This window comes from Aphanomyces invadans, assembly GCF_000520115.1.
Source record: "Aphanomyces invadans strain NJM9701 unplaced genomic scaffold supercont1.30, whole genome shotgun sequence".
NCBI lineage: Eukaryota > Oomycota > Saprolegniomycetes > Saprolegniales > Verrucalvaceae > Aphanomyces > Aphanomyces invadans.
Window position 1 is genome coordinate 420,869 of NW_008580175.1, and position 23,173 is coordinate 444,041.

General features: G+C 55.6%; 7 protein-coding genes across 9 annotated transcripts; 4 read left to right on the plus strand and 3 right to left on the minus strand.

The window, feature by feature from the left end:
- Positions 1–290: 290 nt before the first annotated feature.
- On the minus strand, positions 291–4,318 carry H310_11237. 2 transcript variants are annotated; one of them, XM_008877826.1, is made up of 13 exons: positions 4,011–4,318; positions 3,741–3,963; positions 3,535–3,678; positions 3,401–3,478; positions 3,211–3,350; positions 2,881–3,160; positions 2,502–2,729; positions 1,892–2,440; positions 1,719–1,754; positions 1,307–1,672; positions 1,031–1,237; positions 820–945; positions 291–669 (listed from the first exon to the last, which is right to left on the minus strand). In XM_008877826.1, the coding sequence occupies exons 1-13, from the start codon at positions 4,265–4,267 to the stop codon at positions 322–324; spliced, it is 2,982 nt and encodes a 993-aa protein (XP_008876048.1). In that variant the 5' UTR covers positions 4,268–4,318; the 3' UTR covers positions 291–321. The 2 variants fall into 2 exon arrangements, with proteins under 2 accessions (XP_008876048.1, XP_008876047.1); XM_008877825.1 differs by having other exon boundaries at positions 1,719–1,757.
- Positions 4,319–4,490: 172 nt separating this feature from the next.
- H310_11238 (hypothetical protein) lies at positions 4,491–8,648 on the plus strand. The gene is made up of 13 exons (XM_008877827.1): positions 4,491–5,287; positions 5,337–5,727; positions 5,790–6,107; positions 6,171–6,266; positions 6,327–6,569; positions 6,620–6,913; positions 6,979–7,145; positions 7,211–7,310; positions 7,423–7,539; positions 7,644–7,714; positions 7,764–7,920; positions 7,971–8,072; positions 8,135–8,648. Exons 1-13 carry the CDS (start codon positions 4,518–4,520, stop codon positions 8,288–8,290), a joined length of 2,982 nt encoding a protein of 993 aa, XP_008876049.1. The 5' UTR covers positions 4,491–4,517; the 3' UTR covers positions 8,291–8,648.
- A 43-nt stretch (positions 8,649–8,691) lies between these two features.
- H310_11239 (hypothetical protein) lies at positions 8,692–9,766 on the plus strand. Its single transcript, XM_008877828.1, has one exon. It carries the CDS (start codon positions 8,715–8,717, stop codon positions 9,546–9,548), a length of 834 nt encoding a protein of 277 aa, XP_008876050.1. The 5' UTR covers positions 8,692–8,714; the 3' UTR covers positions 9,549–9,766.
- Positions 9,767–10,059: 293 nt separating this feature from the next.
- H310_11240 (hypothetical protein) lies at positions 10,060–17,465 on the plus strand (the record flags this gene model as incomplete). The annotated part of the gene is made up of 22 exons (XM_008877829.1): positions 10,060–10,394; positions 10,450–10,708; positions 10,756–10,862; positions 10,918–11,071; positions 11,124–11,198; positions 11,252–11,380; positions 11,485–12,446; positions 12,493–13,178; positions 13,234–14,050; positions 14,112–14,262; positions 14,322–14,654; positions 14,701–14,778; positions 14,839–15,124; positions 15,171–15,656; positions 15,699–16,011; positions 16,064–16,274; positions 16,325–16,555; positions 16,605–16,760; positions 16,821–16,941; positions 16,992–17,212; positions 17,282–17,313; positions 17,357–17,465. The coding sequence occupies 22 exons, from the start codon at positions 10,060–10,062 to the stop codon at positions 17,463–17,465; spliced, it is 6,252 nt and encodes a 2,083-aa protein (XP_008876051.1).
- Positions 17,466–18,445: 980 nt separating this feature from the next.
- H310_11241 lies at positions 18,446–19,340 on the minus strand. Of its 2 annotated transcripts, XM_008877831.1 has the most exons (5): positions 19,128–19,340; positions 18,997–19,079; positions 18,869–18,944; positions 18,607–18,822; positions 18,446–18,534 (listed from the first exon to the last, which is right to left on the minus strand). In XM_008877831.1, exons 1-5 carry the CDS (start codon positions 19,324–19,326, stop codon positions 18,467–18,469), a joined length of 642 nt encoding a protein of 213 aa, XP_008876053.1. In that variant the 5' UTR covers positions 19,327–19,340; the 3' UTR covers positions 18,446–18,466. The 2 variants fall into 2 exon arrangements, with proteins under 2 accessions (XP_008876053.1, XP_008876052.1); XM_008877830.1 differs by having other exon boundaries at positions 18,446–18,822.
- Positions 19,341–19,458: 118 nt separating this feature from the next.
- H310_11242 (hypothetical protein) lies at positions 19,459–20,478 on the plus strand. The gene is made up of 2 exons (XM_008877832.1): positions 19,459–19,531; positions 19,735–20,478. The coding sequence occupies exons 1-2, from the start codon at positions 19,529–19,531 to the stop codon at positions 20,308–20,310; spliced, it is 579 nt and encodes a 192-aa protein (XP_008876054.1). The 5' UTR covers positions 19,459–19,528; the 3' UTR covers positions 20,311–20,478.
- A 251-nt stretch (positions 20,479–20,729) lies between these two features.
- Positions 20,730–23,148, minus strand: H310_11243 (hypothetical protein). The gene is made up of 9 exons (XM_008877833.1): positions 22,663–23,148; positions 22,392–22,604; positions 22,190–22,343; positions 21,761–21,980; positions 21,485–21,702; positions 21,370–21,429; positions 21,102–21,319; positions 20,921–21,047; positions 20,730–20,852 (listed from the first exon to the last, which is right to left on the minus strand). The coding sequence occupies exons 1-9, from the start codon at positions 23,092–23,094 to the stop codon at positions 20,800–20,802; spliced, it is 1,695 nt and encodes a 564-aa protein (XP_008876055.1). The 5' UTR covers positions 23,095–23,148; the 3' UTR covers positions 20,730–20,799.
- Between the last annotated feature and the right edge of the window lie 25 nt (positions 23,149–23,173).

Below are 23,173 nucleotides of genomic sequence, written 5' to 3' on the forward strand. Positions count from 1 at the left end.
ATCCGTTTGTGCAGCGGAGCTCGTTTGCGCCAATGGCTTTGGCGTCCACTTCCGCAGGACCGTCTCGACCTCTCCATCGTCCTCCACACTCGTCGGTCCCTTCCACTGTTTCCCACGTCGAAACGAACGTGCTGACGTGCTGGTGACGTCCCGCATCAACCACACAATCTCGTTACCCCGTCCTGAATCGTTCCAATGCTCTTGTCACTCGGCTTGCGATGGCCCATGCGATGGCTGGGCCGCCGCTCGCCAGGCCGAATTCGGCTTACGAAGCCAAAAGGAGTGCTGTGTGGTCAAGAATGTGACTGAGTTAGGGTTTATTTACGTCACCAACGCTGCATGCTGATGCACAAACGCGTCGACTTCGACAAGGACGTCGTCGTAGGTGGCAACGGCCCGGGGGTACACTCGGATCCAGCCGGACCCAGAGTCGTGACCCATCTTTTCCACACGGTTCCAGTGCAAGTGGCGCTGCAGCGTGATCGAAATCTCCTGCGCCCCGGCCGCGACTTGCCACCCGGCGAACCCTGCCTGCTGGATGCTCTCGGCAATGCACTGCTGAAGCACGTCGGCCGTCGACTGTGTCGGTGGAAGCGCGACGACCAAATGGAGAAACACGCCCCACGTCCCCCGCAGCGCATGGACAAACCCCAGCTTGATGCAAGCCAGCTACGTCACAAACAACGGTGGTCAGAATGCCCTCGTGAGCTCCAGAAACGCCGGTTGAGCGTCACACGGATGGGCCGTCATCCACGCAACACGGCATACGTGCCATCACCACGACTCGACCAGCAGAACGAGCAGTCGAATGATAAACACCTGCAGAATTAAAACGAGCCGTTCATAGCGCGGGTCTTCCTGTTCACGTTCTTGGACAGGCCATCGCAGTTGAAACTCGAGTGTGGCGCCATGGCCCATGCGCGTCGTGAGCAGCGTCGTTCGTTGCTACAATCATGGGTTGGCACCGTCGACAAGCAAAGGCATGGAGGCCGTCAGCACGGCCGAGCTATGAATTCGACCAACCACGCACCTGCGACGACGGGTAGAAAGCTTCCATCCCCACTTCGATTGCTGCCGCAGCTTGCAGCGACAGCGGAAACAACGGATCCGTTCGCTTGGTTCCCAACGGAATGAGGTGCTCGAGGGCTTGGATGAGCTCGTCCTGACCATCTTGAAGCCCGACTTCGGCCGGGTCCACATGACTCAACACAAGTCGGCGAACATTCGACGTCACGATCTACAAAATGCCATGCCGTCGACCTTCTGCACGATGCTTTGCTATACACACGTGTGTGGGGCGGCCTACCTGCAAGACTGCCAGTCCCATCGCGTTGGGCGTGAATCGGTGGTCGAGGGAATTCTTTCCGCTGGACAAGGCATGGCCTGTTGTCGGGCTAAATGGCGACGACGACAGTGATTGTGTCAACCGCGCGGCCGCGGCCGCGAGCGTGTCGTAGAGCTTTGATTGTGTCGGTTTGAGCCACGGGGCCAGGAGCTCCGTCAGCAACGTGTACCCAAGTCCAAACAGTTCGGCGCTCACTTGAATCGAAAATGGATCTTCCAACCGACTGAGTTCGTCCTCTCGACGCCCAACAAAATCTTCTGGTCGTTGCATGCGCTGCATTTGCCACACACTCAATTCGCTCAGCACACTCAAGATCACCATCGCCAACTATCGCCATGTCCACGTGAGACAGTCGAGTGAAAGCCTTGTGTACCTGCGCGCGTGTCTCGATGCACTTGACAAACGAGCGCTGCTGCCATAGCCACACACCACTGTTAGCACGATCCTTCCGTTCCTCGAGCATGCACCAGCATCCATGGTTGTTCAGCCCATCTCGGCTCGGCCATCGAGCAACGCATTCGCGCAATAGTAGGTTGGGCATGGTACCTGGCAGAGAAGCAGCACCAGAGCTGGGCACGACGTGGGGCTCGCGCATTCATCGTCCACCGACGTGTGTGAATTATTTGCGGCAGGGATGGTGACTGTGGGGTCTGGTGCACTTGTCACTGCTTGATCGTTCCTAGTCAGCGAGATGGGGGGTGGTGGGACCAAAGCTGGCGCTGGGCTGCCAGCAGCGGGAGTCGGCCGCGGTGGCGAGTACACTTCCAGCCCAGGAATGGTCGCCATGTTTGCAGCATCCGGGGACGTGTACACTTCAAGGCCGGGAATGTTTTGCAAGATTTGAATGGTTCGACGGGTCACTTCGTCCTGGAGGTTGAGCGACATTTGTTGGATAATGCGATTCTCCAACGATTTTGTCGCGCTGTGGTCCGAGTTGGACTGCAACATGACCTTCTGAACACACGTCGCCAACTCGTGCAAGAACGCCTCGGTTTTGTCCGGGGAAAAATCGGGACTCGATCCGGTCGGCGAGTGCAGCAGGCAGTGCACGACGTGCAGAAGCGCGCACAGCGACCCCGACGCCAGTGCCAGCGTCTACAACCAAGCCCACCCACCATTGAGACCGATGGAAACGAACCCGAGCGCAAGTGCGAACCTGCAGGATCGACAGCGCGAAATCGCGAATCGCGGGATGGGGCGAATGGGTCGCGGCGGAAGACACCCACGTGACGAGATCTTGCAAGACCTTGCTCGGTGACGTGTACACAACCTCCACGGACGTTGGGTACACGAGGAGATGGTGGATGCCGAACGAAATGGGTTTATCTTGTGCGCTAGTCGAATGAGGCATCATGGACACTTTGACATGGGATGCCACGACCGGCTACAATCGCACGGTGAGTTGGCAATGCTTCGTCGTTGCTTCAACCCCATCGACAGTTGTGGTCAGCAACGAATTCAGTCCACCGCGCGACGCAACGAGCAACCAAAAATATCGAGGTTGAGGAAACATGGGCTCGGATATCATCACGCACCGATGGCAGGTGATAACGAATGGTCTGGGATCCAGACAGGTGCTGCTTGGTACTGATGGAAAAGTTGCTGCTGTCGTACGCCTTACCGCCGTTCGTCGACACTTGGACGTTATAGCTGTGGCAAACATAGTCGATGTGCCACAGAATTGATATCGCTTGGACGGCCGTAGGCGGGTCAAACTCGAGCGTGACCTCCACGGTTGTCGGGGTCGGGGCCAAGGGGCTTGAAGGCGGAACGAAGGCCGACTGCCAGTACGTGGTCGAACCTGGGTCCAGCAATCTACGTAACCCCACGTCTTTCTCGCAGACTCAACTCGTTTGGCTTCGTACTGAGTCACGTCGTGTTGGTCATCTGCTTGTGACGTCGCGATGGCTTTGGTCGGCACGACGTGCGTGATGGGAGGCTCTTGCGGCGGCGCCCAGTCCTTAAACATGCGCAGGGCATCCGACTTTTCAAACAACGTGGCAATCTACGAAGAAAAAAGACTCTTTAAAAAGGATGCCGTCAAGGTGAAGAGACCTGTTTGAGGGGCTCGAGAGAATTCAGGTTGTGGCTGTCGAACGTCGTGACGATTGTCGCCAGCAAGCGGAGGTAAATCTACCACGTGGTCGTTTAGTTTTTCTTTGCATCCGTCGTAGTGGCGTCGACAGTACTTGGTGCAGCTGATTCGTATCTCGAGCTGGCGCGAGTTGCCGCTTCCGATACGCTGGCCCCATGGAAATAACGGGTGGAATCGGGCATTGCTCGATCCGTTCCAACACGAACTTTAGCTCGCTCTTGGGTAAGCGCACCGCCACCTACTCTCCAAGCGCACGATGCGCATAACAAAGTGTGTTCCATGAGAATGCTGGCAACTCACCGCGTGGAGCGGCATGCCTTGTCGCGGACACCCCGGCACATGCGGCATACTCAACTGGAAGTTGGACAGCTTGAGTTGCCGATGGCTGCTGGTGACGAGGGCACAGGCCGCCGTGCGAGTGGTGAGAACCTCGCGCGAGCTCGGAAACACGACACTGGCGCAACAGTGTTCGTCACACTGGACGACTGTGTGGTCGATTTCTTCGATTCGGGATGGAAAACACCTGAGGGAGGTCATGAACCAGGAGCGTACAGCATCATCGGAACGAACCGAAACGCCTGCTTGATCTCCTTGGGGCTGCAATTCCACATTCCAATAAACGTCTTGCCTTTGCATCGCCGACAACCTTCGCGGAATGGTCGTTGATTGTTGGTGGCGGCAGAGCATTTGGGACACTTGGCATGCGTCGTCGTGCCATCCAAGATGGACTCTGTGTACAGAAGCTGATGAGAGTCACATCCTGGGAACTCCAAGTACAGGCAGTCCCGGCACACGATCGAAGCAAACGTGCGCAGGTCCGTCGCCATCGTCTTGTCCACCGCACACACGACAATGGCGGCGATGGATCTTTGTGTCGGTTTCAAGAAGAAAGCAAATTGGGACAATTATTGGACATAAATATTCTCATCAGCAAATCAACTTTCATATATGCTCTATTTTCAGCGAATCACATGACAGATTCAAGTCGACCAATCCGTGACCCCAGTCCAAGTCCGGATAATCATCGCCGCACCATTTAACCGGATATCCCGCGGCACAACGAGACGGCAAGGCAGGATGCCGGGTGACGTGGTCGACGAGCAAAAGCCATGGCGGAAGACATTCCAGCCGTGCTCCGTGGAAACATCCAGGGGAGATGTGCTTTTGGTGGTGCAGTCCTTCATTGCAGCCTTTAACGACGGCTCGAAACAGATAGCCAAGAACAACGCCCTGTCCGAGATGAAATCGCGATGTCAATCCTTGCAATTTCTCGCGCATCTCCACACGTTACCCGCATCCGTCTTCTCGCCCGTGCTCGACATAGTGTCAACGTTGTGCGTGGACACAAACGACAACGACAGTCTTCGAAACGACCTGGTCGCTCTCCTCTTCGACATCGCGGGTGGGGCAGTGCTTGTCGGCTACCCTACGCCGCCGTTCGCCAAGGTGCTCGCGACACTTGTCCGCACGGTTGTAGATGCAATCATCGAACTCACCAATGCAGATCTTGAAGCGTCGTTCATCTTGCACCTGCAGACACTGGCGACGTGTCTGCGCGGAAATGTCGGGGTGAAGCTGTTCGTGTCCGAGCTCCCCACACGGAAAGAACTCGTGCGGACATTGGCGCTGTTGCTCAATCGAACCGACGACGCCAGCATATTGATCTACGCCATGTCTGTGCTCGCTTGTCTGGTTTTGCACGAACCGATGGGACGAAAGCTTTTCCAGCCCAAGAACGTATCGCACGCGCTCGCGTTGGTGGTGTCAATCCTCGACAGCGACACCGCATCTTCCTCGTCCATGATGCTGCGCTTCGATTCCACGTCGTCATCCAGCGCTCTTGACACGTACTGTCGCCATTTTTGTTTCGGAAAATCCTCACTAGGTAATCTCTAGCGTACGTCTCCAACTCGCCAGTGTCAACTTGGTTCTCGACTGGGCGACCCAGCCATGGATCCTCGACCTACTGGAAACGTCCGGTGAAATCGTCCACCTCGTTGAGGTCATGCTGCCTCGCCTCCACCTGCACGAGACAGTGCAGCGCCTCCACGTCGCGCTCCACTTTCTCCATGGCGTAGCCGCTACGAGCCATCGCCTGCGGAAAACAATCGGGTCCAAGTGCCCGCCGCTGGCCAAGGTCATGGCGGTGGTGCTTCATCCAGTTGCAATCGTTGCAATCGCTGCGACGAAGTTTTTTGTCGCGTTGCTCACGGACGACAAGCCCCTCGTCGAAACGTTGCTCGATGACGCGAGCATCGCTGACCCGGCTTCAACACCGCCACCGTCGGTATGAATGCTTCATCAGCTTCGACGTCCCCCGTGCATGTGGTCATGCGACTTGTGGAGTAGGCGGCCATGTCGTTCGCCAACCCGACGACGCCTGCGTCCGCGCAGTCGTCAACTCCGGACAAGTTGCTCCCGTTGCTGCAGCCGTTGCTCATTGGTCTCTTCCGAACCCTTCATGCCACAATCACCCAACTTGTCCGACATGACGTCGTCCCAGCCGTATCCAGCGATGTCGACCATCGTCCTTCCAACGACTTGAACAACCCGATCAGTGCGACCGATGCATACCAGCATGCCGTGTGGATCTGCCTTCTACTCGTCCAGCTCGGGGCGGACGCGCGCATCGTCACGTTGAGTGTACCCCTCATCAACTTTAGTCAGGTGAGTCGTCGACGCCTGTTGGTCCATCGCATGGTCTGATGACGTGGAACGAATCGAGTTTAGCTGGTCGGGCTGGCCCAGCGAGAGGCCACGCTGTACGAGTCCTTACCCCCTGAAGCTGCCCTTGAATTCACTCCCCGCTTCTCCTTGGCCTTTATGGTGAGCGCAGGCCATTCTTTGTCCAGTAATGGAGGACTGATGCAGGGTCGTTGGTGTCAGGCGCTCGTGGGTGCATTGGTGATTCACAACGACATGGACGACGACGTGCTGCGAGAATGCCATGCAACGCTTCAACATCCGGCGGTTGCGTTTGTCGCGGCTCGAGGGCTGTGCCAAGTCGACGAGAAGCAGTGGACATTGCGTGTTTTGGCTTTTCTCCGTCGGGTCTTTGCGCTGTCGATTCATTCGACGAAGTCCCCGCAGCTCCTCCCGCTTGCCGACGCTCTCTACGCGGCACATCAGGTGCTTCGTTCGGTCTGCCTCTTGGTTGTTCACTGCAACTTTCGACGTAGAAACACCACGATGCGATCGTGTCTTGGACCGATCGTGTCACACGGCGCGACGCGGCGCTTCAACTCGCGTCGAAACAAGTCGACCGAGTCACGGCTGAACTAGACTTGGTGCGTGCCAACGCGGCCGACGAGCGAATGTTGGCCAGGACCGAGCACGCGCGGCTCCAAAAGGAACTGGACGCGCAACGGACCGCGCACGAACATGTTCTCGAGAGCCTGACCGCCAACATGGAGACTCAGCTGGGAAAAGTCAAAGCACACTGCGATGGGCTGCTTCGACAGCTGCAAGACAAGGTGCGATCGGTGGCAGCGATGTGTTGACAGGACGTGGGATGATCGAGATGCAAATGGAATTCTAGACCGACGCGCTGGAAAAGAAGAGAGCGCAGTTGCAGGACAGCCGCATGCAACGCGGGCAACTCGACCAAGACAACCAAGCGTTGCAGCGAAAGCTGCTCATGTTGGAGATGCGACTGGATGAAGTGGGTGAAGCGAATGCCGCCGCGGCCGCCGACGTCGAGCGCATGTACGAGGATTCCTCGTTGGAGTATACATGCGCCGTTCTGACCTTGGCGAACAATGCGTTGGCAGGTCAACCAAAGCGAGGCAAGCACAAACCGAGCTCGAGTCGATGTCGGAGGCATACGCTGCCCAGAGCGGAGACCTCCTCGCCGCCCGCGAGTCCAACACGGTAATCCCTCGCCGATCTCGTCGTTTGCGTGGCATTGTTGCGTTGTCCGTGTGGACTGTCGATGCGCAGCGCTTCGATTCGTTCGCTAGCTCATGGCGTTTGGGTCGTGTAGCATTTGAAACGGACGGTCGAGTTGCACGAAGAAAAGCACGAGAGCTTGTATCGCCAGTTGGTTCTCTTAGCAAAAGCCCACCACCAACAAACGGACGACTTGCGACGCACGACCGAGGTACTTGGATGATGAAGCATTTCACTCCATGACCATGCCGACGACGACATCGATGGCCATGTGGACGCCAAACGAAAGTCACGTATCGACGGGTGGATCTGTAGGAACGAGAAGTCGCCGTTCGCGAGCTCCAAGAAGCCCATGCCAAGCTCGACGACTTGCACCAGCACGTCGAGTAATGTGCTCCACCGAGCAATTGGAAAACTCATGGGTGGACCGCATAGGGACCAAGAAATTCGGATTCAGTCGCACAAAGAGCACATGGCAGAGCTTGAACGCACAATTGTGCGCTACGAGCAGTCGGTGGCTGAAGAACAAGCACGGTCGAGCTCCCTACGCCACGACTTGGACATGTTGCGCCATCAGCACGTCAAAATGCAGGTAGATCGTCCTGTCCATGTGTCAGGAAGAGAAGGTGATAGCGGGTGTAGAACGAAGCGGCGGCGATCGTCATGCAGAATGCAGAGCTTCAACGACAGGTCGACACGACGACAGCAGCACTCGCCCAGCGAGATGGAGACGTCCAACGGCTCGTACGTGTCTTCGTTTGTTGTACTTGGACAAGTGCTGTGGCGTGGTAATCGCTTGGAGATAGAAAGCTGAGCTGAACAAATATGCCAAGATCCAAGCAATGATCCATCAGTTGAGCGATGGTGCCGCCGTCACGGCACTGTCGCAACGGTCCACTCCTGACAGCGCGTCACCAGGGTCGCACCATGCATTTGTCCCGGAAACCCAGTTCAGTCAGTGATTCCATCCGCCCCACCCATCGTATTTATGATCTCACCCTTGTAACCTACTTCTACACCAAACCTAATGTCGACTCTGCTATCGCGCCGGAGCGGTGGGAACATCCACGACGAGTCGCGTGCGCCTCAACGCGACACTTAACAGCAATAGCACTTGCGCGTCGACTGGGGCGTTAACGAAGTCCAGAGGATGGTCCGTGCGGCGAAGAACCATTGTATTGTAGCCCTTTCGCGGTATTTCCTGGGGGCTGTGCCGGTACAAGTCTTCCGTGGCGCGGTAAATGCCATGCGGTGTCAACTTGAGCCGCCATGGAGTGCGCAATTCAAATTTGAAAATACAATTGATTGCCTTTGATTGGATAAAATTTCATTGTCGGATATCTCTCATTGGCTAGTTCAAAGGCTGCGACAAGGCCCACTCACAAAATGACCGTCGGCCCCGCGAGAGCACTTCTGTGGGGCGGCCTCACGGTGGTGTACCATCACCCACGTGCCGTTGTGGATGCGACGGTGCAGCTCATCATGGACAGTCCACTCGTCCTTCCTGTGTACGCTGCAGCTATCATGAACGACAGTCAGGCCGAGATTGCAACACGTGCTGCATTGACCGCCCTGGCACTGACGGTTGCCCTTGCTCGAACGTCAGCGTCGCCGCGGCATTGGTTGGTCATCACAGGTCTCCTCGTTGTTGTGAATACGTTTGCCGTGTATGCTATTTCGGCGGACTTGTCCCTTCCTAACTTGATGTGGTCCCCTGCTGTGCAGCAAGCAGCGATGAACGTTCTTGCGACCGGGTCGTATTCATTGCTCCTGGCCGTGGGATTCTTTGCACCGACTCCGGAATATCACCATGCGCACCGTCAAAGGAAGTATCGCGACCAATTGATAGCGTTTTACGCTGCGAACAACCCGTCGAAGCTCGATGCTGTGGACGACCTGCTGCGCCGATTCCGGTTGCACGAAGAAGTCCTGTTCACGCGCTTGAAACGGAAGTACCTTGACGGCAACACATCGGAAACGGTCGACAGTGAGGAAAGCAGCGACGAGGACGACGATGTCAGCGACCGCGTGTCCAAACGAGCCCCCCATGTTGGCGCTGCGATCCAACACGAGGAAGGAACGAACGACAACGATGCAGAGGAGGAGTCTGGCACTTTTGAGCGCGCGGACATTGCGCCAAAGGTCCAAGACGCCATTGAAGAGGTCCGTGCTGCGCAAAACGCCCGCGTCGAGGCACGTATTCGACGCATGAAGAAGTAAATTGCTACGCCGTCATTAACATCATGGCTTGAAGGCATCGTGCATCCAGCATGAGTCTTCTCTAGTGTTACGTGTCATGAACGCTATGCAGTGGGGGAATGCTATGGGGTGTGCCAGAACAAGAATTCTCTCCACCCTCCAGCAACCCCCATTCGTTTGACATTTGTCAGAGCAGGTCATGGAGGAATTGCTCAGCAATGGGTCTCATAGAAGGAGCAAACTACATTCATCCACATCGTTAGCAGGCTCGCTGTTGGCATGCTGCTTCACAGGTTCGTATGGCAGAAAGCAATCAATGCAATGGGATGTACAAGCCCGAACAATGTTTGGCTTCTTCGATCCATGGACCTTTCCTGAGCATTTGCCACTTTCGGGATTATGCGAGCCGCTTACCGCTTTGGCGCGCTAATCCGGATTTTATCCGGATGGCATTGAGTTGGTCCAATATCTCGGGCATCGTTTCAATCGCGTAATTTCGGGCGCCGAGCGGCTCGTCGACAGTGCGCGCGGAATGGGCGACGGCAATATGGAGGACTTCGAAGATGACATGTATATTATGGACGACGCGGAGTATGCAAACGAGGCCGCTGCCGCCGAGCTTGCGGACGAACTTGTCGAGCTCGACAAGAAGAACAGCAACCTCCTCGATGAGTGGAACCGTGTAGGATCGTTCTTGTTCAAGGTGGCTGACGAGTCCAAAGCTCGAACGGTGCACTGGTGGTGCCGCTATCGGTACGCGGAGCTAAGTCGCTTCATGCTACGCTTGGTGTTTGCAAGAAAGGACAACAGCGCTACATTGAAGTGGATTAAGGAAAGCCATCGACAGTTGGGGCTATGCACAGATTGGTACGCTCCCACTCGACACATGAAGCGAAGATGCTCACTTGACGTGTGGATGTAGCATGCAGGGGTACCAAAATTCTTTGACGACTCTCGCGGCGGAACTGCGCGACGAAATCGGGTCGGATGGCGCAAAGAAGGCGTTTCAAATCCTCGTCGAGTTTGACATGATGCGATTCAAGAAGTTATGGTCGATGGGATCCATGGAAAAAAGCTTGAACGCAAAGGAAAGCAAAGACCAGATTACCATGGCATTGTTCGAACTGTTTTCGTCCCCTCGCATGCTGCGGGACAACCGCTTCCTCAAGCCGTTGCAAAAGGTACTTTCGAATCTCGACACGGTCATAGTGCGTCACGTCATTGTCAGTGGATATCCGACGTGCCCACTGAAGTTCAAGAATACTGCGATTTTTCCGCCCTGACTTCGTTGCCTGGACTGTTCGTTTTGTCCATCTGCCCCGACTCGACGTTGCGGTACCCTTTCAGTCAAATCGACCGACTTTCTTGACCAGGCTAATTCTCGAACTAGATCATGGAGTGCCCAAAAAGCGGCAAAAGAAGCGACAAAACTCACGCCGTCGCTCGTGAACTACATGGAAGAGCTCATGTACGTGCTCGAGAACGACGCGTTCGACAAGCCTTGGACCGACATGGACGTTCCATCGACGGCGCACTTTGACTTGGTAGACCCTTTCTCCATTGTGTTGAATTCGGTTGCCGTAATGGCGTTTGTAGTTTGTCACTTCCGGGCAGTGTACAAAGTCGCCATCGCCCCAAGTGTTCTGGGCTGGTTTGGACATTCTGTTCCAGGTCCGTTGTTCACGCCGTCAAGACGATGCACGCAATACCCCCCAGTGTTGTAGGCGTTGGACGAACCAAGCAAGGAAACGCTCCTCCGTCGCTTCAAAAACTTGCCGGACCTTGTGTTTTCATGTCTCCAAGATGCCAATCCCGCCCAAACCCAAGCATTACCTCTGCAGGGCCTCTTGGTGGTACGTCCTGCCTGGTTACGATGTTTGTGCAAGATGCTTGAGCTCGTCGGCTGACGTTTGTGGTCCTTCTTTCACGTGGTACTGTTGCGTCACGACTGGAGTAGGTCACCCGATGCTATCGCATGCTGCTGGCCACCCTGAAACATCGTTTCTGGGAGCACACGGCGTACGATCCATCAACTGTCTTGGACGTGATCCTGCGTCAATGCAAAGAAAAGGCGTGGAAAGAATTCATCGTAATTGGTTTCCTGGACCTTTTACCGGCACTGCTGTGGTCCCTACGACCAGAGCTCGACGGCGACACCATCACCGCCATCGCCGACGACACCAGTACCCAAACCTACTTCTCCACGCGGACCGCCATCTACACGTTTCTCCTGTCAAGCGCAAGAGTGTATGCCAACCATGCTGTGCTGCTTCCCACGGCCGTCAAGGTGTTGTATACGATAGTACGGGAAGCCTACGGAGTGAAGCAAAGCACGACTCCAACTGCCTCCAAGGACGGTGACCTCCCTGGCGACCACACCGTCGAAATCGTCACACCCAGGTACACGTATTGGTGGCCGTACCCACGGCCAGAACTGGACGACGCTCGGAATGCTTCGTGTTTTGCGTCCGAATGGATGGAGCACCTATTCCACACGATCAAGACGTCAACGTTGCTTCAATTGGTGGACGCAGCCGCGTCCACGATCTCGCTCGTCCTTCAAAAGCACATGTACTTAATACGAGACGCCTTGATCGGGGGATTCGACGTCCCTGGCCTGCTCAGCAGCACGTGGCTCCTTGACAACTTGTGTGCGTGGAAAGACGTCGAAAAGATCCCTCTCACCGTCCATGCTGCGTTGTTTGAGTGTGTGGGGGTCACTGCCTACTTGTGCCACGTCGTGCCCACTTCACCGCACTTGCGCGAGTTCCAAGAGCGGTTGGTGCCGTACCTGACTGTCCTCACCCATGAAATTGCCGAGAAAGGTTTGTATAATGTCCTGAAAATCCCAGCCGTCGCCCAGCATATATCAATGTGCTTGATCTCAACGCACCCGACCATCCGAGCCAGCATCAAAACGTACGTAGGTTGCACCCGTGAGCGTCCTTTAAATGAGGTTGCGTAGTCTGGTCATGCATGGCGGGTCCCCGGCGAGCACGTTTGTGAACAACGTGTCCACAGAGCCCATCAATGTGTCGTACAAGCGACTTGTCGAGTACAACATGCCGTCGTTTTGTCGGGGAGTGATGTCCACGTTGTTATACATGCGCAGCCAAGGCCACCACGTCAGCGTGTTGAAGGAAGTGCTGCAGTATTGGACATATGTCTTGGAAGGGTTGCCTAGTCAAATGTTTGATGCGATCGCGGCAGCAACCGGGTCGACGTTGAGAGGTCGCATGTCACTCCTCCGATTCCCCCGCCTCATGCACGATTTCTTTTGCACTGCGCTGCACACAAGCCACACCATGGAAGAAAGCTACGGCGTTCGATTGCTGCGATTCGTCAAGGTGATGTGGCGCTTTTGGTGGATGTTTCAACCGCGCAAGCACAAGTCGATGGAATTTGCCGGCAATCGAGTGCTACTTCTCTTGCTCCGACATGCGCTGGCGCATCCGAGCATTGCAATTCAGCGACGAGTCGTGGACTTGGCCATGTACATCATCGGGGAACTGGGCCACGCCAAGGACTACGCATCCTTTCGCCTTGATACGTGCATTGAAGACGAACTGGTCAAGATGTCCGCGGCTTGGAACACTTCCGTGGAACCGAATGTAGTCGCCATTGACGTGTGGAGCGCACCAGCCGAACTGGGTACAGGCAATACGGCCGATTCAGTGGAGGCTAACACAGATTTGGCTGAATATAGCAAAACTCCGCGCCGCAATCACGAAGTTAACGTCGAAAATGCAAGCCCGCAAGGTGGAGGTCATCGTCGACGACAAAGACGACGACGTTGTCGAGCATTCGCAATATTATAATCCGTGGCACACGAAACCAAACCGAAAGAAAGCACCACTGCAGTATCACCAAACCAGACTATTTGGATTCAGTGGGGAAATTGCCGACAGCAAGCAAGAGCGGCAGCGCAAACGCCTCGATGCGACCGAATCAGAGCTGGAAAAACTCAACAAAGGCCAGTTCCGGACGAGTCGGACATCGTCCAAAGGCATGACGACGCGGATGACAGCGGACACGGTGAAGAACGCCCCCAGTCAATTACATGGATTTTACAACGACGAAGAAGATGTCAAGCGACTGGTGGAAGAACGAGCGAGGCAAATCATGAAAAAGACCAATGAAGCAAGAGCATTAAGAGAGGCCGAAATGAAGGATGTCATGTCGCATGACCCGACTCCGCCTGTGCGCGGAACAGTCACGCTCAAACCAACCCCACATAACGTCCAGCGCCCGGCGCCCGTGACCACGGAGCCAGAAATCCCAGTCGAAAACTACAAGATATTGAACGTCGTGCGGCAAGTTCGAACCATGCGCGTGCCAATAGCCCCAGCGTCGTTGCATCCATTTTTCCGCCAAGTTCTGCTTGTCGTGTCTGTTTTGGCCGAGCAATCCGGCGATGTGGCCGAGCTTCAAGTGCCGGGCGTGAATTTTGCTAGCGCTGGAGCTTACCATGCTGTGTTTGCCCCGTTGATGCTTGAAGAATGCAAAAGCGATATGGTTGAAGCGTACGATCCGTTCCTATGGTGACGTGGCTGATCGATGTGTGACATGGTTATGCGGTTTTAGGTGGAACAAGGTCGATGCACTGAAGCCCACTCGTCTGCGCCTACAGTCGGAGCATGCTCGAGACAATATGCGGGTGATTGTCGTGACGTGTCCGGCCAAACAAGCCACTCAGTTCCGAAACCATGATGTGTTGTACTTGCGTGGTGTTAATGTACGACAATGCGGCATGGTCATGACCTGTGGATATCGAACGTGGTCTGGGATTTGTAGAATGCGGACGCGACCGTCGGCATCTTCGTCAAGCCCGAGCGAAAGGACCGACCGCAGCAAAAGCCAGACGCCAACGGCGCCACGGACATGCAAATTTTGATTCTGTCGAGCGACGACATGGCGCAAGACGTGATGTTGAACGCCATGGACGAATTCGACGGGAGGGTGTTGGGCAACCTCACGACCGCTGCGCGTGAATACGTGGCCATGATGGCATTGGATTTGATCCCGATGCACCTGCGCAAGGTCGTGCTGTCGCCAGAGTCGTGCCAATCGACGCAAAGTTTATTGATTTCCATGGTGTCAGATTTTGACAAGTGGAAAGAAATGCCGGTACGGCGTATGTGTTTTGGTCGAGTCTTACGCTGGTGGTGTACAGTGCGACGAATCGACCGAGCTGCTGAGGCGAAGTTTGAAGAAACTGAGCAAGTTGCCGATTCAGCTGGAAGACTTGCGCGTACGCGGCAAATGCTACGTGTATATGAGGCACCAATACTGACACGGATGGTGGCTGTAGTCGACAAATATTGGCGTGGCTGTGCGAAAGCTGAAAAAGTACAAAGGCGACGAAACCATTCCGACGATGGCGCAGCAACTCATGACGCGGTGGCAAAAGTTGCTCACGGCATCTGACGCGTTGCACGTCGCTCCAGTGTTTGTGCCGCAACCAATGTGGGACGTAGTGCGTCCCATGTACAACAGCTCGCAGTTGCAATCGATTCACTCCGTCTTGAGCAACTACGAGTCCGGCGTGAGTCTCTTGCAAGGCCCTCCTGGTACCGGCAAGACCAAGACGATCCTAGGTCCGTTGTTCAAGCATGATTTTAGTCGGTTGACATTGCTCACTAGGCCTTGTGGCTGGCCTGTTGTCGATTCAACTACCAGCGGCCACAAGATCTCACACACCCAGGCCCGCCATGCGCTTCAGTGTCCAAAACGATGGCGTGAGTCGCACAAGCATCCAACAAATAAAAAATCAATCGCTCAGTCGGCAGCGATTGAATGGCGTCATGGCAGGCACGGCGAATCGAATGGGCGTGCTCCATCGTTCGACCGGTTTGTCCGTGTCGAAACTAACGCAGGAGAAAGGCCACACGAATCACATCCTGATTTGCGCGCCATCCAACGGAGCCGTGGACGAGCTGATCATGCGCCTCGTGACGGACGGGATCGTCGGCCCGACTGGTGCCCAGCTTGCCGTCGTGCCGCCAACTCTCCAGCGAGCGTCGCCTTTGCCGGTAGAAAATCAACCCAAGAACAAGGACATGACAATTGTTCGGTTGGGGTCCACAGCGGACGACTCGCCCGACGCCGTCAAGCACGTGTGCTTGAAACGTACGCATTGAATCGGTCACCCTTGTCGCTGACAAATGATAGCTGTCGTACGGCGAAACATCGAAATCCATCCCAAGTACCAAGCGTGGAAAATCCTCGAGACGCGAGAGAACCAGCTGCGCGACCACATTCGAACCTTCCACGCACAAACCGACCCGGCCAAAAAGAAGGATAAGCGCCAAATGACCGCGTGGCATCGCGAGCTCAACGAAGTGCAAGGCAAAAAGCGGCGGTTGCAAGACGAAGTCCAAAACCTCGAACAACAGATCACGACGTCCATCCTCATGCAGGCCAACATCATCGTCTGTACATTGTCCAAGTGCGGATCGGGTGACTTGGACGTTCTGACACGAGGGTGCGGTGTTGCCAAATGCTTCCACGACGTGTTTTGCATGTTGGATCGGTAGGTTTGATGCCGTGATTATCGACGAAGCCGCTCAAGCAGTCGAATTGAGCACGTTGATTCCGCTCCGTGAACGCGTGGCCCGGGCCATTTTTGTTGGAGACCCCAAGCAGCTCCCGGCGACGGTCAAGAGTGTTCGCGCCCAAGAGTTCTTGTACAATCGATCGCTCTTTGAACGTCTGGCCGAAGGTGGTGTGCCCCGCGCGATTCTTCGAGTACGTTGCTCGTCACATGCAAATTTTCATGTCGTGGAATCGTTGCTCAGGTGCAATATCGCATGCATCCGTTTCTCCGTGAATTTCCGTCCAAGTGCTTTTACGGTGGTATCTTAAACGACGGCGACGTGATCGGCACGCGCGTCCTCGCGCTCGGCAACACCGTATACAAGCACCCGTTCTTCCAACCGTTTTTGCTGTTTGATATTGATGGGCGCGAGTCCAATGGCCCTGGCGGGTCCAAGTGCAACATGGACGAAGCTCAATTTGGCCTGGCCATGGTAATATCGGTGGACTGTCCCTCCCGAAATGGGCTCTCATGTCTCGCAGGTCGCCATGCTGTATCAAAAAATAGCGCTTGTTCGATCCAATCGATGGTCCATCGGGTTCATTACCCCGTACAAGGAGCAAGTCAACACGTTGAAAACGCTGGTGCGGCAGCAAGGCTTCCATGACGTCGAAGTAAACACGGTCGATGGGTTTCAGGTTCGCCATCTTGCCTGTTCCTGTCGATCCTATCGATCAATCTGTCACGACAGCGCGTAGGGCCGTGAAAAGGACGTGATCATTTTCTCGTGCGTGCGAACTGAGAGCATTGGGTTTCTCCGCGATCTCCGGCGACTTAACGTCGGCATGACGCGTGCGCGCTACTGTTGTTTTGTGCTTGGTACGCTGCGTGAGGTCCCATCGCGATGACGAGGCTTTCATTTGCCATAGGAAACGTCCCGACATTAAACCGTGACCCGACGTGGCGGCAACTCGTGGACAGCGCGGCGAGTCGTCAACTCTTGATTCGAGCGGGTCGACGACGGTTTGAAGAAGTGGTGGAACGGATGGACCGCGACGACCGACTGAAGGAGCACTTTGCATCGATGCATGCTTCGTTGATAGGCAAATACTCCAACGACGTGGGTAAACGAAAACGCTCGCCAAGCCCGGTACGTCCGACGACTCATGATCGCATCCCACAAAACATCCATCACTATCATCATGCTGCTATGCAACAGGCACCCGAAGCACGACCACCGAAAGAAGTCAGGTACCAAATTCAAACGTTGGAGGTGGCGTGACCACTTGCATAGAACGGAGAAATCGCCCCCACCCCCTCCGACAAACATCCCAGGCGCAGAACCAGTCTGGAACACACTGGCAAAGAGGCACGCAGACACTGCGATGTCCGCAGACAACTAGCCAAGTTGAACGAAATGACGCAAGTCGTTAGTGCTTGTCGATGATGGAGCCGAGGACGCCCAGGATGATGGCAATGGTCGATCCGAACGCCACGACTACGAACTCGTGACTTTGACGCTATCCCGTCGATGTCGGTACCATAGTTTAGCACGCGTTTTTTCAATCGCGCATTGGACTTGACTAAGTTGTCAAACATTTCGTCGCTTGCCTCCTTTTGTACTTTGAACTTGGCTTCGACTTGGGCAATTTCATTTCGCACTGCTTCGAAGTCGAGCTTCTCCATCATGTGGATGTCCTGCTTGAGTGTGACAAAGTCGTGCTCCAAGAAATCCCTCATGTTGCGCTGGGCAATATCTAAGCATGCACGGAATCATCACTTGGCTTGGCCAGCGGACACCGTACCAAATTTGAGCGTCGAGTTGAACACCCTCTCGAGGATCTCGGATTTGAGTGCAACGTGCTCCGCCTTGGTAGTCACCTGCATCCCATACACGTACCAGTCGTTAGTTTGCGAAAATGCACTGGCATGCTGCAGCGCACCACCGCCTGCTGAACTTCAATCGAGTCGGTGAATGCTGTTTTCATCGTGTCAACAAGTCCCTGCGCCTGCACGGCCGAGTACCCTACCATCTCAATGAGGTTCTTGCGTAAGCAGGCCTCGTTTCTACCGTGCCGTTGTAGCTGAGATACAACGTGGACGCGCTCCGAGTACGAGTCACCTTCGCCGTCCAAGTGAGACAATGCTTCTGTTTGTGAGTCCACAATATCAAGATCAAGTCCTTCCGTCGAAATCACTTCTCGTTCAAGGGGGTTCGTTGATTATGCAGTAAAACCAGCCGCTGTGAATCGCGGAATCGTTGCCAGTTGGTGCGTCGTCGCCGCCGCCGCGACAGCCCTCGCCCGCAGTGCACGATGCATGCCACAACCTGCGAGTGAAAACACAAGTGTGGGATCCGGAATTTATCCGGAAAACGCCGATATTAGTGCAACTGATTTCATTGTCAAGATTTTTCAAAATACGTCCCGACGATGGCAATCAGGATGACGAGGGTTGCGCCGCCGGCCACCGCTACGGGGAGAAGCGATCCATAAGCCCAAAGGAGAAGGAAAGGAAGGGAAGGAGATGGAGCACAGCACGTACAGAACTTCATGATCATGGTCTCCATCGTTTCGTTGGCCAAGTGAAGCTTGTGCACCATGCGGTCCGTGATTTGCTTTTGAAGGAGGAATCGCTTCTCCATGTCGACGATTTCGTTGCGTACTTTGTCAAAGTCATTCTTCTCGATCATGCGAATGTCTTGCTTCAGGTTGTTAAAATCCCGCTCGAGCAAGTCCCGCATGTGTCGCTGGGCAATGTCTACCAGCGTGTCAGGCAACCACTCGGTGCATGCGTTACGCCGTACCGAATTTCAGTGTCGAGTTAAAGACGCGGTCCGTTAGCTCCGACTTGAGTTGCACGTGCTCGGATTTTGTCGCGAGCTAGTTCGCCCACATCATTTTCCTGGTGAGTTGTCGCCATCGAGCTGCGTACCATGCCATCCTGCACGTCCAAAGCTTCCTTCATCGTGCTTTTTAGCGCATCCAGAACAGCTTCTGACTGTTCAGCCGAGAAGCCTACATCCCCATGGAGTTCATTATGCTACGCACCACACACCATCGTACCTTGATGTTGGAGCTGTGTGACAAACCGATTCGAGTCAAACGGGAGCGTCGCGCGGGGTCCTTGTCCATCCGAACCGGACAAAGTCGTCATCGTGTTCACCGATGTCCGTGCGGACCCCCGAGTCCGTCGGGCGACGATCTGTGGTAAAGCGTCCCACGATCGCCGCCATCCCGCCGCCGCCGCCAGCCTCAACGCCATGTCGGTCGACCTGTGAAAACACATACTAACCTGTCTAGTTCCATACGATCGGCTTAAGTTCGTCGGGCGCACTTTACCGGATATCCCGCTGGTTGGTTGGTAGAGTGGTCGAGGGGTAGGGCGAACGCCATTTTCGTTGGTGGGCACGGCCTCGTGGGTTTGGGGGGCAGGTCCATTTTCAGTCTCCGTGTAAACTGCTAAGATGGTACGTCGCGAGGAAGGCTGGATGGATGGAGATGCAGGTGGTCGAGGTGTGCGTGGCATGTACAGGCTAGCTGGGTCTGCCGCACGAGCCATGTCTTGCGTGTGTGGCCATGCTTTGCCAACGCATGCCCGCCACGAGCCCCACGAATGTGCACGTGGACCAACAGGGAATGTGACGGTGTCGTTTGTGGTGTCTGGATGTAGGGAAAGGATATCGTAGCTGGCGGCAAGAGCACCGGACGCAAGTCCCGCACTGCCCCAAAGTCGGAAAACGTGTACCTCAACCTCCTCGTGCGCCTCTACCGCTTCTTGGCCCGCCGTACCGACGCCAAGTTCAACCAGAACGTGTTGAAGCGCCTGTACATGAGCCGCACCAACCAGCCTCCCATGTCCATCGCTCGCGTCGCGCGTTACATGAAGAACAAGGAAGACCAAATTGCGGTCGTGGTCGGCACCATCACGGACGACATCCGTTTGTTCGACGTGCCCAAGCTCACGATTGCCGCGTTGGGCTTTACTGAATCGGCCCGCGCCCGTGTGCTGAAGGCTGGCGGTGAAATCCTCACCTTCGACCAACTGGCGTTGCGCGCCCCCAAGGGCCAAAACACGGTGCTGTTGCGCGGCCGCAAGACCGCCCGTGAAGTGTACCGCCACTTCGGCCACGAATCGACTTTGGACAGCGTCAACACCCACGACCACGTCAAGCCGTATGTGCGCAGCAAGGGCCGCAAGTTCGAAAAGGCTCGCGGTCGCCGCAACTCGCGTGGGTTCAAGGTCTAAGCCATGGACTAGCGAGAAGCAGCAGCACAAGAGTAGTGACACATCCAAAGGAGAGCTTGAATCATCGACTGCGTTTACACGATTGTTTAACCACCATCAATACAATCTGGCGCTTGGAGACTTTAGATACGACCGACCTCTCCACCCACCACCACTCGTTTCTCTATACCCTCGCTCACGCTGTTTCGTCCATCTACTGCGTGCAAGTACACCCCACGGAGCATCGGCGCGGACATGACCGCCCTGGTCTGCATGTGGCACGATGGACAGGATGCCAACTGAATCATCCGCACGTCTCGACTGAGCACCACGCCGTTTCGAGCAATTTTGCGTGCCGAGTCGTTCGCAACAGGCTGTCCCAAGGCCACTGCCCCATCCCACGGCCAGCATTGCTGCCGAGTTGGAATGTTCTTGTTGCACCCATGCCGAAATCCACCCCCGTTGCAAAGTCATATAGCATTCAGATCACGTCGTAGCGTCGCCGAGGCCCTACTTGCGCTTGTGCATTTCCTGGATGTACTTGATCTTGGCGACGATCTCGGCTACGCAAGCAGCATCAAGGCCAGGCGTGCCCTCCTCCGAGGAGAGGACAAGCACTCCAACCACGTACCGCATTCGTATGCACTTGCAGCGGAGTAATCAATCGTTTCTTCGTCGGGCTGGCTGTACTGGATCTGAAAGTCGCACGGTCCAGGAAGGAACCGAAGCCACGTAATGCTCGAGATCGGGCGTTCTGCCTACGCACGACCCACGTCGGATCCAGCGCCATGGCTCACGAAATCGCGGCCTACCACTTTGATGTTGGTGCGAGAGATCATCGCGCGCTCGCCGACTTTCGAGTTGTACACCTTGTGCGAGTCTACGCCCAACATGCGATGCTGGCGCTTTCCAAACTTGTTGGTTTTGATCACAGTCCACTCCTTGTACATGGCCGCTTTCACGTCGTTATACATAAAAGTCGACGGGGGCGGCCGGACGTTCTTATTGATGGCTTCCGCGCTTTCGACCGCTACACATGACAACGCGATGACGAGATTCCTGGCATCGCAAGCACCGCACCGGTTTCGCCAAATACGTTCGACTGCGGGGGAGCTGGCGCCGGGGCGTCGGCATACACCTCTACGCAGGCCGCGAGATGAGTCCAACGGGTACGATCGACATAACAACGACGTGCTTCGTGCCAACGTGACTTCTTGCAGCCCGAGAGGTTTCAAATTCGTCTCCAAATCAATGATCTCGGACGGCAGGTCCAGACGCAGTTTGTCGGCTTCGCTAACCTTGAGGATGTACTCGTCCAGCATGGGCAGTCGATGCTTCTTCTTGAGCATCGGGAGCAAGTCCTTGCCGGTCGTGCCGTCCTTGATCGGGATCACCGAGTGGTTCTCGTTCGGCCTACCCACGAAATGCCCGATGGGCACTGCGACATATTCCACCACGGCGTCGAACGTACATGATGATCTTGAGAATGTTCTTGTCGCCGCTCGTCGCGATGCGGCGCGAGTCTCCAGGTGGGATCGAGTGCTGGGGACCACCTCGGTGGATGATCGACGGGTCTGCACTCGATGGAGGTGATCCATCCGGTGGCGGACACGCTTCTGACCGTTCGCACAAACAAAACTCGTGGTTCCCGTTGTCCCCAAAGTTTTTGATTTTGCGCGAGCGGTCCAGCGCTACTCGCAGCGAGGTCAGGTCGATGCACTGAACAAAGCACACGTCACGGCAGTAGCAACCAGCAATCAATCACGAGCGCATGCATGCGACCGGTCGGCCCTCAACATGGCCGCGCAGATACGGGCTGGTTGCTGACATCGAACGCCAACATGCGCCACACTCGGAATCGGCAACTCAAGCGCGAGCCCGGGTCGCCCTTCGTACCTACCTGGAAAGTCTTCGTCGGGATACCCGTTGGCTTCGTGCAGTCGGAGGTCGTAGCACTCGGGATGGCCATAGTACAACTGCGGGCGCTTGCCTTCTTGCAAATGCGTCATCAGGATCGTCTGAATCGCTTCTTCCACGGTCGAGATTTCGTACAGCTACCAAGCTAGTGGCTGAGCAACATGACCGAATAGACAAGACGATACTTCGACTTGCATCTCGGCGCGGTTTGGGAGGTAGATTTGGAGCGGGATCATCGGCGCGTCGACCATGGCGTGGTGGGTTTTGTGCATGGTCGAGGGGCCGTTGCCGTTGTTATTGATCATCATGGCCCCGCGCAGCGCAGCATCCAGGAGCGACGTCTGCACAGACTGGATGAAGGAGGGAACGTCTTCCCGCTCAAACACGAACGTCGGCGGCTACGACATGGCCTTGATGACGCGGGAGTGGTCTCGCCAAAAACAGCATTCTACTTACCTCACCAGCACCTGCATCCGCGTTTGAAGAGGACGCTTTCTTTGCATCGAACACAACGACTTTCGGCTTGCCGTTTGGCGCGGCGGCCAACGCGTCCTTTGTGTCGTTGCGCGTTTGCTTATTCTCCTGGATTGCAGGGGGTTTCGCCTTGAACGACGAGACGGATGCGTCGTCGTCGCACGATACCACGTCATCATTCGGCAATTGCGCTTGTGTTTGAGACTGTGGTGGGGCGACGGACGGCACCGCCAATTGGATCGACGGCCGGTCCATCCAGGACGATCGCATTTCGTACGAGGCCACTTTCGGCGACGAGTTGTAGATACGGTCCACTTCAGAGTCCTGGCGATCGTGGAATCGAGGACTGTTGCATGCGTTCAGCCGCATGAGGCTTACGATGCTTCGCAGCTCACTCACTTCGGACAGCTGCATGACGTCCGCTGCCGCTTCCCGATGATGACGGTGAAAATGTACACAGTTCTTGCGAATTCTCCGGATAAAATGATGCAGG